This window comes from Lutra lutra, chromosome 13 (genome assembly GCF_902655055.1).
Source record: "Lutra lutra chromosome 13, mLutLut1.2, whole genome shotgun sequence".
Classification (NCBI taxonomy): Eukaryota; Metazoa; Chordata; class Mammalia; order Carnivora; family Mustelidae; genus Lutra; species Lutra lutra.
Window position 1 is genome coordinate 18,295,822 of NC_062290.1, and position 17,408 is coordinate 18,313,229.

General features: G+C 37.1%; 1 protein-coding gene across 3 annotated transcripts in view; it reads left to right on the forward strand.

Annotated features, from left to right (window-relative positions):
- VPS13A (vacuolar protein sorting 13 homolog A) overlaps positions 1 to 17,408 on the forward strand; it is a 236,782-nt gene that overhangs the window by 138,542 nt on the left and 80,832 nt on the right. For all 3 annotated transcript variants that reach the window (XM_047699156.1, XM_047699157.1, XM_047699155.1), the window contains exons 36-40: positions 5,005 to 5,132; positions 5,685 to 5,854; positions 6,588 to 6,805; positions 7,493 to 7,725; positions 17,061 to 17,153. In XM_047699156.1, the coding sequence (XP_047555112.1) occupies positions 5,005 to 5,132; positions 5,685 to 5,854; positions 6,588 to 6,805; positions 7,493 to 7,725; positions 17,061 to 17,153 (842 nt within the window). The remainder of the gene's footprint in view (positions 1 to 5,004; positions 5,133 to 5,684; positions 5,855 to 6,587; positions 6,806 to 7,492; positions 7,726 to 17,060; positions 17,154 to 17,408) is intronic.

Sequence of the window (17,408 nt, forward strand, 5' to 3'; positions counted from 1 at the left end):
TGGAAGATATGAAGATAGGACAGATAGAGGAAGTGGAAAGGACTTAAGTAGTGGGGAGTGTAAAGATAATGTCTGAAATAAAAGAAAAATAAACATTTAAGTACATTATTGTTTTAATAATTTTCTTGAAGTTTGCACATACACCAAAGTGGAAGGAATAAAGGAATGAATCCACGCACACCCATCAACACAGTTTCAGCAACTGGTATCATGTGGCTGCCTTATCACAGCTTCAAGTCTGCATATTCTTCCCCCGACCCCACTAGATGACTTTAAAGCAAATCTCAGATGTTCTATCTCTAATCGATATTTAAGTAGTAAGAACTTTACTTTTTGTTTATTTTTTGTTTTTAGAAGATTTTATTTATACATTTGAGAGAGTGTGAGAAAGAGCACAAGTGGAGTGAAGGAAGGGCGTAGGGAGGAGCAGACTCCCCGCTGAGCTGGGAGCCCAGTGCAGGGCATGATCCCAGGACTCAGGGATCATGACCTGAGCCAAAGGCAGATGCTTAACTGACTGACCCACCCAGGCACACCAGAACTCTACTTTTTAAATGTAGTCATAGTAACATTATCACCCCTAAAATTTTAGCTATACCTCCTATATACCATGAAAATAATCCTAGTAGGCTTCATTTTCTCCTGGTGATCTCAGAAATGTTTCTTTACAAGTTTGTATTTTTTTAACAATGATAAAGGGATCCATTCACAAAAAAGATCCAACAACTTTAAATGTAACTAATAACAGAACTTCAAAACATGCAGCAAAAATTGACAAAACTGAAGGAAGAAATATACATACACAGAATCAGTTGCGGATTTAGCATACCACTCTTAGTAGTTGATAGAATATAAAAAAAAAACAAAATACAGAGCATTTGAACACTGTTAACAAACTCACCTGACGTTAGTATAATACTACACTCAGTAATTGCAGAATGCACTTTTTTCATTTTTTGTTAACGGGCTCTTGGAATAGTCACAAGGGTAAACCATTCTGGGGGCAATGAAGTTTTCTGGTCATATGGAATTCACTTAAAAGTAATTAGCAACAGGATGTCAAAAAAGCTTGAAATACTTGGACATTAAACAATTTTTAAAATTTTAAAATTGTCAAAAAAAGACAAGGAAATGGGGTGCCTGGGTGGCTCAGTGGGTTAAGCCTCTGCCTTCCGCTCAGGTCATGATCTCAGGGTCCTGGGATTGAGCCCCACATCCGAAGCAGGGAGCCTGCTTACCCCTCTCTCTCCGCCTGCCTTTCTGCCTACTTGTGCTCTCTCTCTCTGTCAGATAAATAAATAAAATCGTAAAAAAAAAAAAACAAAAAACCAAAGAAAATCAGAAAATTATTTAAACTGGAAGGTAATGAACATAAAATCTAATAAAAATTTGTGGAATGCAATTAAAGCACTGCTGAAAGAACTTTGTAGCTATAAGGGATTTGATGAGGATAGAACAGAGTTTAAAAAGATTAAAGGTTTTGCCTGGAGAAAAACCTTTAGAAGAAAAAGAGCAAATTATATCCAAAGTAAATAAAAGGAAGCAGTATTACAGATAGGAATAGAAATCAATTGAAGAGAAGTGGACATACAGTGGAGAAAATTAGCAAAGTCAGAGATTGTTTTCATTGGAAAAAATGAATAAAGTTTATGAATCCTTAATAGGACAAAGGAGTGAGAGAGAGAACAAATTATCAGTATCAGAATTAAATAGATATTGCAGATTGCTATCAAGACAATAAGGGACCATTATGGATTATTTTGTGAGAGTGAATTCTACAACTTGTTTGAAATGGACAAATTTCCTGGAAAACACAAAGTTGCCAAAGTTGACATGAGAAGAAATAAGAAGTCCGAGTAGCCCTGTATCTGTTAAAGGAATTGAATTTCAGTGATAAATTCTATTAAATATTGACATTCAAAATAATGTGTTACACAAACTCTTCTGGAAAATAAAAGGAGGGAACACTTCCTTGGCCATTTTCTAAAGCCAGCATTACCGTGGTTAAAAAAAGAAAAAGTTGGGGCTCCTGGGTGGCTCAGTTGGTTAAGCAACTGCCTTCTGCTCAGGTCTTGATCCTGGAGTCTGGGATCGAGTCCCACATGAGGCTCTCTGATTGCCAGAGAGTCTGTTTCTCCCACTGTCCTCTCTCTTCTCATGTTCTCTCTCTCATTCTCTCTTTCTCTCTCAAATAAATAAATAAAATCTTAAAAAAGAAAAGTCTTTTCAAAAAAAAAGAATATCACACACTAATATCCTTCATGAACACAGACATGGAAATTCTTAACAACATATTAATCATATTAATTAACAATCATATTAATCATACTGAATCCAGCAATAAGGATATAAGATATTCATCTTGACCAGGTGAGAATTATCTCAAAATGCAAAAGTTGGTTTAACAGCCAAAAATCAATTAATAAATTTACCAAATTAACAAAGAGGGAAAAAATCATATCTCAGTAGATGCAGAAAAAAACATTTGACAAAATTCTGCACCCATTTATTATGAAAACTAGAAATATCTAAAAGATATACTTAATACTGAAGTGTTAAGTTTTCCCCCTAAAGTGGGCATAAGTAGAAAGTGTTCAGAATCGTCATCATACCAGGTTAACTAATAGCCATGGACAGAGTTATAAGGCCAGGAGAAGGCTTAAGAGGTCGACAGAGTAGAAAGAAGTAAAAGTTCCTTTGATTAGATAGCCGGAAAAAAAACCAAAACAAAGGTCAAAAAAAAAAAAAAAATTGTGAAAGACAAAAATTTATACTGTCTGATTTCAAAATTTGCAGTAAATCTAAAGTTAGCATAGACAGATTTGTAAAACTGAAGAGTCCAGAAAACCCACAAGTGGAGTCAACTGATTTTCAACAACAAAGACTAGTCAATAGGAAAAGGATAAATCTTTTAACAGGAAATACTGAAGCTTGTCCCTTAATGCCATACACAGAAATTAATTTGAGATGGATGAAAGACATATTTGAAAGCCAAACCTTTTTTTTTTTTTAAGATTTTATTTATGTATCAGAGAGAGGGAGGGAACACACGCAAGGAGAGTGGCAGGCAGAGGGAGAAGCAGGATCTGTGGTCAAGAAGGAACCCGATGTGGTACTCAGTCCCAGGACTCTGGGATCATGACCTGAGCTGAAGGCAGCCGCTTAACCAACTAAGCCACCGAAGCGTCCTTGATAGCTAAAACATTTAAGCTTTTAGAAGAAGCCATGGAAGTTTCATGATCATGGGGTTGCCAAAGATTTCTTAGGTAGATAAAACACTAATCATAAAAACTATATAAAATAGAATTCGTAAACATTTTCAGCTTCTCCTTATCCAGAGATGGTATCAAGATTGTAAAAAGTGAGGCCTCAGTCTGGGATACATATTTGTGATACATATATCTGACATTGTTTTCATATCTAGAATACCTGAAAACTCCTTGAAATTAATAACTTGAAACTAAAATAATTACCAGATGAGTTGGATACTTGGGAAAGGAGGATATATTAACAGGAAACTACACAGGGGCACCTGGGTGGCTTAGTGGTTAAAGCCTCTGCCTTCAGCTCAGGTCATGATCTCAGGGTCCTGGGATCGAGCCCCACATCGGGCTCTCTGCTCAGCGGGGAGCCTGCTTCCCCCTCTCTCTCTCTGCCTGCCTCTCTGCCTACTTGTGATCTCTGTCTGCCAAATAAATAAATAAAATCTTAAAAAAAAAAAAATCTCTTCAAAAAAAAAAAAAGGAAACTACACAGATGGAAATGTGCTATTAGCACATATTTATCAGGAAAAGTTCATTTTACCAGATGAGTCAGACTTTAAGACTGACAGCTTCAAGTGTTGATGAGAGTATGAGACAACTGAGACTCATAATGCTGTTGGGAATGTAAAATAGTGTAACTATTAGAGTTTGGGGGCTAACATGTATCTACCCTGTGACACACAATTCCAGGTCCAAGTATTTCCCCAACCCCACTCCAAAATAGGTGTATATATACACTACATGACTTACTCAGCAATATTTGTAGCAGATTTATTCATAATCATTTAAGTCTGGGAACAACCCATATGGTCATCAGTCCTAGAAGGGGCAAATTGTGTATTTTCATAGACTGCGTAAGAAAGCATGTACTAATACATGTGACAGCGTGGATGACTGTCAGAAGCATGTTAATGGAAAGAAGCCAAACATAAAAGAGGTTTTACTCTTAATGTTACTCTATACAGAATTTAAGGACAAACAAAACTAACCTTTCTGATTAAAATTAGAATGGTAAGGGGGTTGGGGAAGAGCTGGAAAAGGGTATGAGAGAACTTTCGGGAGTGATGTAAATATTTAGTAATCTTAATGGGAGGGTTGGTAGTGTGGATGTACAAAATCTCATTAAATTGTTCAGTTGCTATCAACTTATTTTACTGATACAAATTTTACCTAAATTAAAAATAAGTTATGTGGTGGCACTGATCTGTGCAGTTGGGTACCGTGAGAATTAGCAATTGCTGTATTTTAATAAAAAGCTCATTTAATATATTCCGTGTATATATAATGCCTTGACTCAAAATGTAGAATGCAGAAAAGAAGGAATTTTGGATCCTTCTTTTCAGTGTGACAGTTGTTTAAAATATCTAAGATACCTTGTTTGGTTTTAATTTTTTGAAGTAAAATTTAAATATTAAACTATGCAACAGGTAGTCTAATAAGTATTTTGTACATATTCTTTCACTTAATCCCCAAAATAAACCCAGTGGTTGGTTCTGTTATTCTCACCTTACAAAAATGGAAATGGAGGCACCAAGTGTTAATTAATATTCCTAAGCTATCACGGAAAGAATCCCAAGCTAGGCGTTACTGAGTTCAACTTCTGAATTTTCTAATCTTTATTCTTTTCTTGAGTAACATTCTACATATTTAATTGAAAATTCTGCTAAACCTATTAAAACCTATTTTCATGATTTTTACCTTTCTCGACTTTTTTTACCCAATAACTTTGAATTTTTCCAAGGAACAACTGTAGTGACTGCTGCTGTGGTAGAAATCCATTCACAGGCCTCTCAAGTTAAGACAACACTGAATATGAGCTTCAGAACCGACTATCTCACCATGGTCCTGTACAGTCCGGGTCCCGACCAGGTGAGTTAGGAAAAAAAAAAAATATTTTCTCACTTGATGAAAATTATATAGGTGAACGCTTATTATTAAAGTAACAGTTGTTAATAATTTGTATGTATTTTGGAGTCTCTTTTCCTCTGAAAAATGTTACTGATCATTTCACTTTAACACCAAGTTTAACCATTGCCTTTTTAAGATGAGTTATCTTTCCTAAACTCAGTGATGTAAAAAATAGATTTTTTAAAAGATTTTATTTATTTATTTGACAGACAGAGCTCACAAGTAGGCAGAGAGGCAGGCAGAGAGAGAGAGGTGGAAGCAGGCTCCCCACTGAGCAGAGAGCCCGATGCAGAGCTCAATTCCAGGGTCCTGAGATCATGACCTGAGCTGAAGGCAGAGGCTTTAGCCCACTGAGCCACCCAGGCGCCCCTAAAAAATAAAATTTTAAGTGAAATTTTTTTTGGCCTTTCATTAGCAAGCCCTATAGAGATAGAGAAGGTGGTAGTTCATATCTTAAAATAAGTATTAGACTTTGTTTTTGTGTAAAAGTTGTATTGATTTCCTCTTCCACAGACTTCCTTTATGGATGTTCGTGATCCTTCTCTGAAACTTGCTGAATTTAAGTTGGAGAATATCATAAGCACTGCAAAAATGTATACAGATGACTCAACATTTTCTTCCTTTTCATTAAAAAACTGTATTTTAGATGATAAAAGGCCTCATGTCAAGAAGGCAACTCCTAGGTAATAGTATTCTTACTTTTTACTTGGGAAGTGGTTGATGATATTTTATAAAACATATTCCTGAAGTTGCATGCTTGTTTTCTGGGTGCATCACAAGATCTTCAGAACTTCAGTTTAATGGAGTTATGGTTCTCAGTCTTATGTGCTGTTCTTACTGGATGGTCAGTGGATTGGTTAAGTAGAAATAAACAGTGCAATTAAATTGGATTTTTTTAAAAGATTTTATTTATTTATTTGACAGACAGAGATCACAAGTAGGCAGAGAGGCAGGCAGAGAAAGAGGGGAAAGCAGGCTCCCCGCTGAGCAGAGAGCCCAATGTGGGGCTCGATCCCAGGATCCTGAGATCATGACCTGAGCCGAAGGCAGAGGCTTAACCCACTGAGCCACCCAGGCGCCCCTAAATTGGATTTTTAAATTAATCTCTATTTAGATTATTATTGGTCTCTGCAAGTTGTAAACATGAAAACATGAAAAATCGAGGGAAAACATGAAAAATTAAGACAAATATGCTGAGATTCTAAGTTCTAATTTCTTACAGATGTACTTCCTAGTTTATGAAACAATTGTGCTCCAGAGGTTTCTAAGTCTGTTATTTGGAATACTTTGTGACCTTCCTGGGAGAAATAACTTCAGAATGCTGGTTTGCTGTTAGTAAATGGTTAAGAGGTCTTTTGCCTTTTGTTGGTGTGTTTGGTTATTTGTAAGATGGGTTGTTGTTATTGCGTTTTTCAGAATGATAGGACTGACAGTTGGGTTTGACAAAAAGGACATGATGGATGTAAAGTACAGAAAAGTCAGAGATGGTTGGACAACTGATTTAGTCCTTCAAGAGATGTATATTTGTGCAAGTGTGGAATTTCTGCTGACAGTTGCAAATGTCTTTCTTGAGGCCTACACCACAGGCACTGCTGTAGAAACCAGTGTTCAAACATGGACTGCTAAGGAAGAAGGTTAGTTATTAGCTAAAATATTTCATATCTATAACTAAAATGCTACAGTAGCACTCACCATTGATTACCTTTCTAGATGATGAGGTTAAGTGAATTACTAAATTAAAATTTTTATTTTTCATAGGTAAAAGGAAAACTTAAATGTGCTTTCAGGTAGAATGTGCAGTTTGCGTATTTTTCAGGATGTAAATATATATTGGGTTCACGAATTATGAACAATATATAAACAAATAGGCTTCCCTACAGGCAGCAATTTCAAAGAATGTTTTTGACAAAAACAAGTAAGGAGAATAACAAATCAACCACTACTTTTCATAATTACAGACAATAATTACAGATAATAATTCTTTCATTTCTGTTATCTTTATAGCTCTCCACTATTTTTTACATACTTCATTCCTTATGGTAGAGCAGCAGTAGTATCAAGTTGAGAGTTGGAAACTGGGTTAGTTAGTTAGTTAGTTAGTTAGGGTTTTTCTCCCCACATTTTTAAATGTTCTGGAGACTATAGCATCGTGAACTCTTACACTAAGAGAATCGCAGTAGATTCCTTTGGGATCTAAGATTCTTTTATTTTTTTACTTGGAATGAAAAAACATTTTCTCAGAAATAATTATTCGTAAATAATATGTATAACAAAGATCTATAAATATTTTAAAATGTGAACATACTTTTGTTTCTGTTTAGTACCTGTACAGGAGTCAGACAAATGGGAAGTTAATATTATTATTAAAAATCCCGAAATTGTGTTTGTGGCTGATATGACAAGAAGTGACGCTCCTGCCTTAGTCCTTACAACACAATGTGAAATTTGTTGGAAAGGTGACCTTGAGAACAATACAATGACTGCTGCCATTAAAGATCTTCAAGTGAGAGCATGCCCATTCCTTCCAGTCAAGAGAAAAGGCAGAATCACTACGGTGAGTTTACTCTTTCATTATCTGCTTAATCGTAAACTATTTTGGATTCAGTGTATACCACTTTAGAAAACTACATACTTTCCAGCCTTTCTCTGTAAAATACCTTTCTTTCTTCTCGGAGAGCCTAGTCCAGATGATTAGTACTCCAACTTTGAAACTCTTCTTTCTCCAGGTGCTCCTCAGTGTGGTATGTATTAAGATGCGTTTTTCTCACTGTGGCTTTCTCACCACTTCAGTTGAATTCTCTTAGGCCTTTGAGACTTTCTACTAGTTGTTCGCTTTGTTGTTTCAGTTTTATTATTTTAAATCTTTTTCTCCCATATGGAGATTTTGGCTCAGATATGTTTCTTCTTTTCTTTTTTAAAGATTTTATTCATTCATTTGACAGAGAGAGACAGCGATAGAGAGAACACAAGCAGGGGCAGAGGGAGAAGAGAATCAGGCTCCCTGCTGAGCAGGGAACCCGACGTAAGGCTGGGTCCCAGGACCCTGGGATCATGACCTAAGCTGTAGGCAGATATTTAATGACCGAGCCACCAAGTTGTCCCTGTTTTTTTCTTTTCTGCATATAACTTATTTGAACATTCAGCCATTTGCCTTGAAAAAAATCACATTTTTGTTTTACTCTCTGGTAGCCTCTTGGTTTTGCACCTATTCATAACTGATTAGTTTATTTCTTCAAAGACATCTTTTTCAACTACTTATTACTTCTACTGCTCATATAGAACACTTATAAAATGTGTATGTAGACTTCTGCAAGGAGTACTAGAAGCATGAATGTGGTAGTGGTATAAATACCATCAACATAGAAATATAAGCTATAATTTTGTTATACGTAAGTATGCATATGTTAGGATACAAGAGAGTTTATTGTCCTAGTTTGCAAGACTGATGGCTCACCACTAGGAAAGAAGGAAAGAGAAATGGAGGGGATATAAGGGCACCTGGGTGGCTCAGTGGGTTAAGCCTCTGCCTTCAGCTCAGGTCATGATCTCAGGTCTTAGGATCAAGCCCTGCATCGGGTTCTCTCCTCAGTGGGGAGCCTGCTTCCCCCTCTCTCTGCCTGCCTCTCTGCCTACTTGTGATCTCTCTCTTTCTGTCAAAAAAAAAAAAAAAGAAAGAAAGAAAAGAAATGGAGGGGATACAGATTGTCTTTTAGGTTAAAATATAGAAATCTTACATATATTTCTTCTGTCTATACGTTTGGCTTTGTTAAAAGACAAAATCTGACCAAGTAAATTTGAAGATCTACTTGGCTTTATTAAGGAATTCATGCATTTGGCTGCATCCCATCTAGCAAAAAGAAGCTCCTAGGAGTTATATAAAATGAAGATTCTTATTAAGGAGGATGGGGCAAGGAAGTTAATAGCAAAAGAAAAGATTGTCTTGGACAAGGTCATGTTCCCTTAGGGAGAAAAGAGGGAGTCTTCTTGGTGGATTAATTTATCTTCCTTTTGGGGATAGAGAAGGGTCCATGTGACAGATTACCTCATTGGTGCAGGCCAAAAAATTCCTGACTGACGAAGACTGCATTTCCAGGGGAGGTTGAAACCGCAGTTAGCTTAGGTATTAAGTTTAGTGACTTAGCCTAGCATACGTGACTCCATCTTGATCCTCTGGTTTTCTTTTTAACAACTTGAACTTAGCTGTATGACACACACAAAGGGTTGGGAAATGTGGTCTTTTTTTCTGAGCTACCTTGTACTCAGGTAAAACTTTTATTTCTATAGAAGAGAAGAGGACGGTCTTGAGCATACTGCGAAGGCACACACGAGTTGTGTCTTTCCACAGTGTCAGCTTTATTTAATCATAAAGCAAAGTTAAATCACAATTAGAAAGCAGGTTCAGGATTCCAGACGCAGTGACAGTTCACCATGTGATTCAACTTGGCTTCTTACACAGCACACCAAGAAGGGCATAAGACAAATCACACAACAAACACGATAACAAATGTGAAGTCAGTCTGTGGGCGCGAAGATGAGACAAGGCCACCATCTGGGCTGGGTCACCTCTCAGCACTTACTGCTTCTGATGTTCAAGCAGGGAAGGATCTCCGTTCTGTTCGGAGATCAGTCAGGCAGAGCCTTCACAGCAATTGCCTTTTTAAAGTGGTCAGACATAGGGGGTCAGGTCTGAAGAGTCTGACAGTTTACTGCCCAAATCCTCCCCTTTCAAAGGGATTTAGTCAGTTTTGGGTCTCTGCAGACCTCCTCTGGTCCTGCTCCTTCTCAGTTCTGGGGTGTCTGCTGACGTCGGTCCCGGTGATATCTCCTAGCTGCAGTACCTTAACTGCTCGAGCCCTTGCTTCACACAGGCTCCTACTTGACGTGAGAGACTCCATTTTGCTCCCGACGAGGAAATACCAGATAGCAATTAGAGGTCCTGCCCTACCGGTCCACTCAGAGGTCTCTTCCCTTGTCCACACAAATAATTCATATTTGTCTTTTCTCACCCGTAGAACAAATTTATCTCTTCCTTAAGGGCTGCAGTCTCAAAGTCCAGAATCTTTAGGTGACAGCTTTCTTTGTTCAGTCTGCCATGACTTCTCCTTTTTGATAATCTATTAACCAATAGACACATAAGCCATGTCTTTTCAGCAAACACTCCGTCACCACACACACAACCATTATATAATGGTGGCGTAAGGGCAGGATAACTGCAGTTTAAAAACGCATTCAGAAAAGTTGGAATGGGGAGCACTTGTTAGTCACTTATCTGTAACAATTGTCACATCCTTCTGAGCAGAACTATGAAAACCTGCAGCTCTTGCAACAGAGTCAGGTTCTTGGGTGAGCCCGTGTTGGAGTCTTCCCATGGAAGACTCCCATGGAAAAACATGGTCATTTGCTCAGGTGGCGCCAGCTTTCTCCTCTAAAAGATGGTTTTTTTTGTTTTGTTTTGTTTTTTTTTTTAAGCAATTATTCTCTGTAGAGACATCTGAAGTGGCTATTGCCTTTTTTTGGGAGCTGCCCTGTTTTCACACTTTGCTTCCTACTGAGCGAGTTACTTGGAGATTGTTGTAGCAGGTGAATTCACAAAAGACTTTTGCATGGCTGATAATAGTTTCTTAGGCAGTTTTTCATTCCTTAAACATTTAGTTTAGTTCTGGGTAGTTCCAGGTATAAGCAACCATAATGAAAGAATGCATCCATTCATTTATTCTAGAAAACTCCCATTTTATTTACTAACCTCTATATTCTACCTTCATCCAGACTTAGTAAATAGGACTGGGCAAGGGGGACAGGCATCATCTGTACTCTCATTTTTGTTGTTGTTTTTGTCACGGGCTAGTTCCCGTGTTTGATTTTAACGGAAACTGCCAGAAAAAGGCTAGGAACCGCAGTCTTATCTCTTGCTGAGGCCCTTCCTTAGAGCCGGACTCTTCTCAGTATTTTCTTTTCTCTTACAGGGCTTTGCAAACAGCAGGATGAAGGAATTAATAAATAGCAGCCTTCTAAATATTCCAAACCTGTCTGGCAGTAGGCTTTTTTCTAAAACACATTGCCTTCCTAGGTATCACCAGTACCAGCTTTACCAAATATTTTGCTCTGACATTGTTAAAGTCATTAGCTTTGCATTTTTGTAACCAGAAGGCCAGGGATGCAAAGCACCTGACTCTGGGGTCCCAAACAGACAGCGCTTGGCCACTGGCTGCTTGCAAAATCCAAAGGCAGACACGTGAGTGGCGGGAAATAAGGAATTTATTTCAGTGAGGCCAACACTGAGAAGACAAGGGTCCAGTATCTCAAAGATTGTCTCCAAGGTGCCAAAAATGTTTCTAGGTTTATATAAGGAAGAAGCGTGACAGAGATTGGTGGGTCCATGCAGGTGGGTGGTAAAGGTAGGGTCGATCATTTTCCTGGGGTCAGTCACATGGGGTCTTGCTGGCTCAGGGCAGTCCTCTCTGCTTGAGGGATGGTTTCAGCCCATCAGGGAATACTTTGCCACCAGGGTCTTTTGCCTGAGTTAAGAAATAAGATGGAAAGAAAAACTTAATCTTTTAGAAAGTACAGATAGAGGTCAAATGGAGATAGTTGATGTCCTCTCTCATTTTAAAAGAGCCCATGTCCATTCAGTTGCTAAATCAGTCAGATATTTTGACTTTGTTACAGTGGTGCCAACTTCCAGGTATGAAATTCTGTATTAGGATATTAGGTAGGCTTCTGTAACAAGAGGTACCACCCCCCACCCCCTGGTTAACTACATTGTTAGCATGGTTAAACTGCATTTAAAAGATTCTTTACATATTGCTGCTGGGTATTCCTGGGATGTAACTTAATCTACTTGTTCAAAGAAATTGATTTTTTCTTCTTGGTCCCATTCTGCTGACCATTTTGAAATTGCTGACCATTACACTCTACCTAGCAGTAGCCTTCTACTTAATATACAGCTAAAGAATTTGACAAATAACATGAAGGTAAATCACTTCCAAGTTTTGAGAGAACTACTCTGCTCCTATCTCTGCCGCCCCCCTCCACCCTGTGCCCCCCGCCTTGGGGACTTTGCAAGGTTGCCTTGGTAGCTTGCTTCTGCTTCGAAGCAGATTTTTTAAACATCACTTTCAACTTGTAGATGGATTATTACTGTGTGTGCTACAAGTTGCTTCCTTCACAGATGGAAATAGAAATCTAGAGAAGGAGATCTTTAGCTGGGTAACCATGTATTAAGGGAAACTTATATGATTATAGGGAATTTTGAGAAGCGTATTTATGGCCAACCAGCAGTTTTGGCCACATACATTTTGATAAGTTGTAGTTAGTGGAACTTTAATTGATACTGTATTCATTTTGTATTAAAACAAAGTTTCTTAATTTAATATTAATTGGGGTCCATGGATGGTCAGTAGAACTTCATAAAACTTTTAAAAATGTATGTAAAGTGTTACATGCATGTGTTTTTTAAAAAGATATTTAATTTTCAAAGGCTAGATGGCACCAAATTTTTCTACTCATTTTAACGTATGGGGTAGTTTGTTTCATCTTTGCTTCCTGTAGAGTATAAATTTATGTTGTCTGACCTTATTTCATTCATTAATGTTTTATAATAATTTTTGAATAAATTCCTAAATCCTAATAAAAGCGAACTCATGATCCATATGCTGAATTACTTTACATAATAATAAATATCTGACAGCTTTTTTTTTCTAAGTCTTTATTCAAATTCCAGTTAATTTGGCGGGGTTGAAGGAGAGGGGCTGAAGGAGAAGCAGACTGCGTTGAGCAGGGAGCCCAATGCCGGCTCGATCTCTGGAGTCCAGGATCATGACCTGAGTGGAAGGCAGATGCTTAACCAACTGAGCCACCCAGGTGCCCCTGGGCTGTCAGCTTTTTTAAAGAATTTATCTTAATTCTATAATTTTCCTAAACTTGTTATCTTTACTAATATTTTTAATGATGCTAGATTTTCTAAAAATCACCTGCAGAAGTAACATTGTCTGTTCCTTGAATGACAGTAATGATTCATTCTCATCGTATTCCTGTTATTAAGTTAGGTGGTAATAGTATGATTTTAATATTTGCTTGTGAATTTAATGTAAAACCTTTAGTATGTTGAGAAATTTTCCCTATCTAATTTTGAAAGAATCTTAATCTTTGAAAGAATCTTAATCATGAATTTTTTTTTATTTTTTGAGAATTTTATTGAGTGCTTACAACTATCTATTGAAGGAAGTATAATATGTTTACTGTTCTTATAATAAATTACATTAATAGTTTTTCCTGTAGTATATGAGCCTTACATTTATGGGTAAAATACCCTAAATTGGAGACTATTTTATTTATTTATTTTTTTAAAGATTTATTTATTTTTTTATCTGACAGAGATCACAAGTAGACAGAGAGGCAGGCAGAGAGAGAGGAGGAAGCAGGCTTCCCGCTGAGCAGAGAGCCCAATGAGGGGCTGGATCCCAGGACCCTGGGATCATGACCTGAGCTGAAGGCTGAAGCTTTAACCCACTGAGCCACCCAGGCGCCCCTGGAGACTATTTAATTTCTTCCATATTTTGTTAAAAATACCTTAGAGGATTCTATAATAGAAGACTAACTCTCCTGTAAGAGTAGCTGAGGGAGGTAATTTATAGTGAGCTCCCGTAGGTTTCTGTAGGTGTTGTCTGTATCCTAAGATTGCTTCTTTGAAGGAGAAGCAGTAGCAGTAGGAAAGGAATGCATTGGTAGTGAGAATCACGTAAGACTGGGAGCAGTTAGGTGAGAGAGTAGGAAGGAGAAGAGAATAGTAAAATAGCACTGAAATCACAATGGCTATTTGAAGACAAATAATACTAGGAAAACAGTTCCATTTTAAGAAATGATTTTACATCATTAAGTTCTCTCAGGACTGTGTTACAACTTGGCTATAATGTAGTTTTGGCATAAACACATTTACAGTTAATAACCAGCTACATTTTTAATCTTTAATAACTAGACTTGAAAATAAAGCAATTGGGTAAAGATAAACATGTACCTTCGTGTTTATTTTGGGGAAGGGGTTATTATGAAAAGTTTCCAAGGTACAGAAGAACTTTCATACATATAATATTTTTTTATTTTGTTTTGTCTTCTGTAAGATAAAGAGATAGCACAAACTTTATTTTGAAAATCTTGGATCATGTATTATAAAGTAGTTATAATTTTCTCCTTGAAGTTTAGAGAAATAATACACTAAATATTTAAGTTATGTACCAGTTGATCTCGCTAATGTTATTAGAATAATAGTAGATTTTAATGTGATTTCTTTGGGGAGTGGGTTTGGATGTCATCCCCCCCCCCCCCCGATTTATTCCTCATTGTCAGTATAAGCAGAACTCTAAGATGGTCCCCAAGATTTCTATTCTCTGTTGCATGTGCCCAGTATAGTCTTCTCTTAAATGTGTATAGGGTTAATAAATATAATTAAGTCATTAATTAGTTAACTTGGAGTTAATCAAAGAGAGTCTGGGTGGGCCTGACCTAATTTTTAGGTTAGGTTAAAATGATGCTTTCCTGCTCGCCTTGAAGGAGCAAACTGGGGAGAAGGCCACATGGCAAGAACTTGTGAATGACTAGTAGGAATAGAAAGCAGTCTCTGGCCAACAGCTAGCAAGTAAATGAAAATCTCAGTCTTGGGGCCACAAAGAAATGAATTGTACCAACAGCCTGAAGGAGCTCAGGAGATCTTTCCCTAGTTAGACCTTCAGGTGAGGACAACCAGGAGGCTGACACCTGATTTCAGCAAGATTCCTGACCCATGAAGACAGGGAAATAATAAATTTGTGTTAAGTTGCTGGATTCATACTGATCTGTTATGCAGCAATAGAAAACAAACACAGGGGTTTGTACCAGTTATTTCAAATAAGGGAGCAGCTTTGGAATGGGCAGTATGCAGGATCTGAAGGAGTTTTACAGAGATTGATAGACAGAGCCTCAGTTGTGTTGAACAGACTCTTGGTAGGAATATGGCCATTGATGATGCTGCCAAGAGGGCCTACAAGGTATGTGAAGGATGTGTTACTGGAAACTAAAGGGATGCCCTCAAATGTAGTGACAAAGAACTTTGCAAATTGTGTCTTGTAGTTGTCTGGAAAGCAGAACTCATAAATGACAAACATGGATATATAGCTAAGGAGATATCTAAGCTGCCTGATTTGAAGATGTTGCCTGATTTCTTACTGTTCATAATAAAATTCTAGAGCAGAGAAATGAATGGAGGAAGAACAGTTAAACAAAACAACAACAACAAAAAACCCCCAGAGAACCAGGACTTTATGATTTTGATATTTCTTAGACTTCCAAATGGCAGAAAAGCTATTTCTAGCTCCCAAATGTGTAGCGTAGAGAAAAGACTGTGTGATTGTATAAACTTTTGCTAAATCTTAGGTCAAAAAATCATAATGTTCAGACATACAGCGGGCCCTTTCAAGAGACTAGTATGTGATTCACAGATCTCAATCACACTGGAGGCATCTAGGAATCATAAAGATGTCATTCTTTAGCTATCTCAGCAGGAGACCACGATTATCTCAAAAAGATCAGTGGATGTTGCTTTTGTCTAATGGAGTAAAACTTTGTAAAATTTACAGAAGGCCCTCAAGGTTCTTGAGAAAATGATTTTAGCAGGAACACTGTCAGCATGGACTGGGAGGGACAAAAGGTACAAAATGAAGAGTGACTCTTTGGACCCCGAAATTCTACTGGCAAGGAAGCAGGATGATAAAACCACTTGGTTACAAATTTATGCTATCTTTTCTAGGAGAGGAAGGGTGATTCAGACAGTAGAGGTGACAGCCATAGACAATTGTTCCTAATCTTTGAAACCATATCAAGAAACTCATGTACCTGGCTGGGTTTCAGTTTACGTGGGGCTAGTGACTTCTTTTTACCTTCCATTTTCCCCACTTAAACTGGAATATCTGTAATTGTTATCCTGTGTCTACCCCACCATTCTGTGTTGGGAGGATGAGAGCAGATAACTCCTCTTCCTTTCACAGATCGGCAAAAAAGAGGCTGCGCCCCAGCAGCCGTACTTAATCCATTATACCAAGGTACCTCATCCGTACCTGTGCCTGATTTAGATTTTAGACCTTGAGTTGATAACAGAGGAGACTGGACTTTTGCATCAGTGAGAAATAAAGATGAGATCCGTATATGATGAGCTAACAGATTCAGATGATGAGATTTTAGAGTTGGGGCTATAATGGGAGGAGGCTATTAGAAACCTGAGGAGGTGAGTGAGTATATTTTGCACTTGAGAGCAACATGAGTGTTTAGAGGCTGGAGGGCAGAATTCTACCACAGAGAAAACTTCAGTTAGTTTATGATTATATTAAAAATTACTTAGAGGGTGGTTGGGTTGTGGACATTGGGGAAGGTATGTGCTATGGTGAGGGCTGTGAAATGGGTAAGCCTGATGATTCACAGACCTATACCTCTGGGGCAAATAATACATTATATGTTAATAAAAATAATTTTTTTAAAAAGAATTACTTAGTAAATCTAATGTATTTGTAATTTTTTCCTCATCTTTGGTAGCTTTTCCTATATAACTTATTTTGTTTCAGCTTTGTAATGGAGAAAATTTTATTATATGAAGTAAAATAAAATATATAATACAAGTTTTATGGGTTTTTGTGTATTTAAGCATATTTAAGATCTTTGACTTAACTATGCTTTATTAATATTGTTGCTATTGTTAATACTTTCCTTTAGAAATGATAAGAATAAAAGATAATTGTGTTAGGGTCACTTCTGTTTTTAAAAAGGAACTTTAAATTGTTTATTTAACATAGCTATTTATAGGAATGTCTGTACATAAAACTGTTTTAGAACAATGTTAATTTGGTGATATTAAATATTCTCTCCTAGGTTTTGCAACCCTGTGACTTGTTCTATCAAGCTACTCAAATAAGTACAGATCCACAAGTGATTGATATATCAGTAAAGTCCCTCACACTAAAGGTAAGTTAAATGTAATCAGTTATTCATATATTTAGGGCACCTTTTAAAAATGTAGTAAAACCTAGAAATAATAAATTATTATATCATCTTCTAATTGTTAAATAAGCAAAAAATGAAGCAGTTATGTTTTTGAAAGTTTTTATGTGACACATTATTTACAGTGTATTATTTAATACACATTTGAGTATAGTATATTTTGTTTTTGTACGACTTCTTCTTTAGTTAACATCTAATATTCCTATTGTATACATAGTT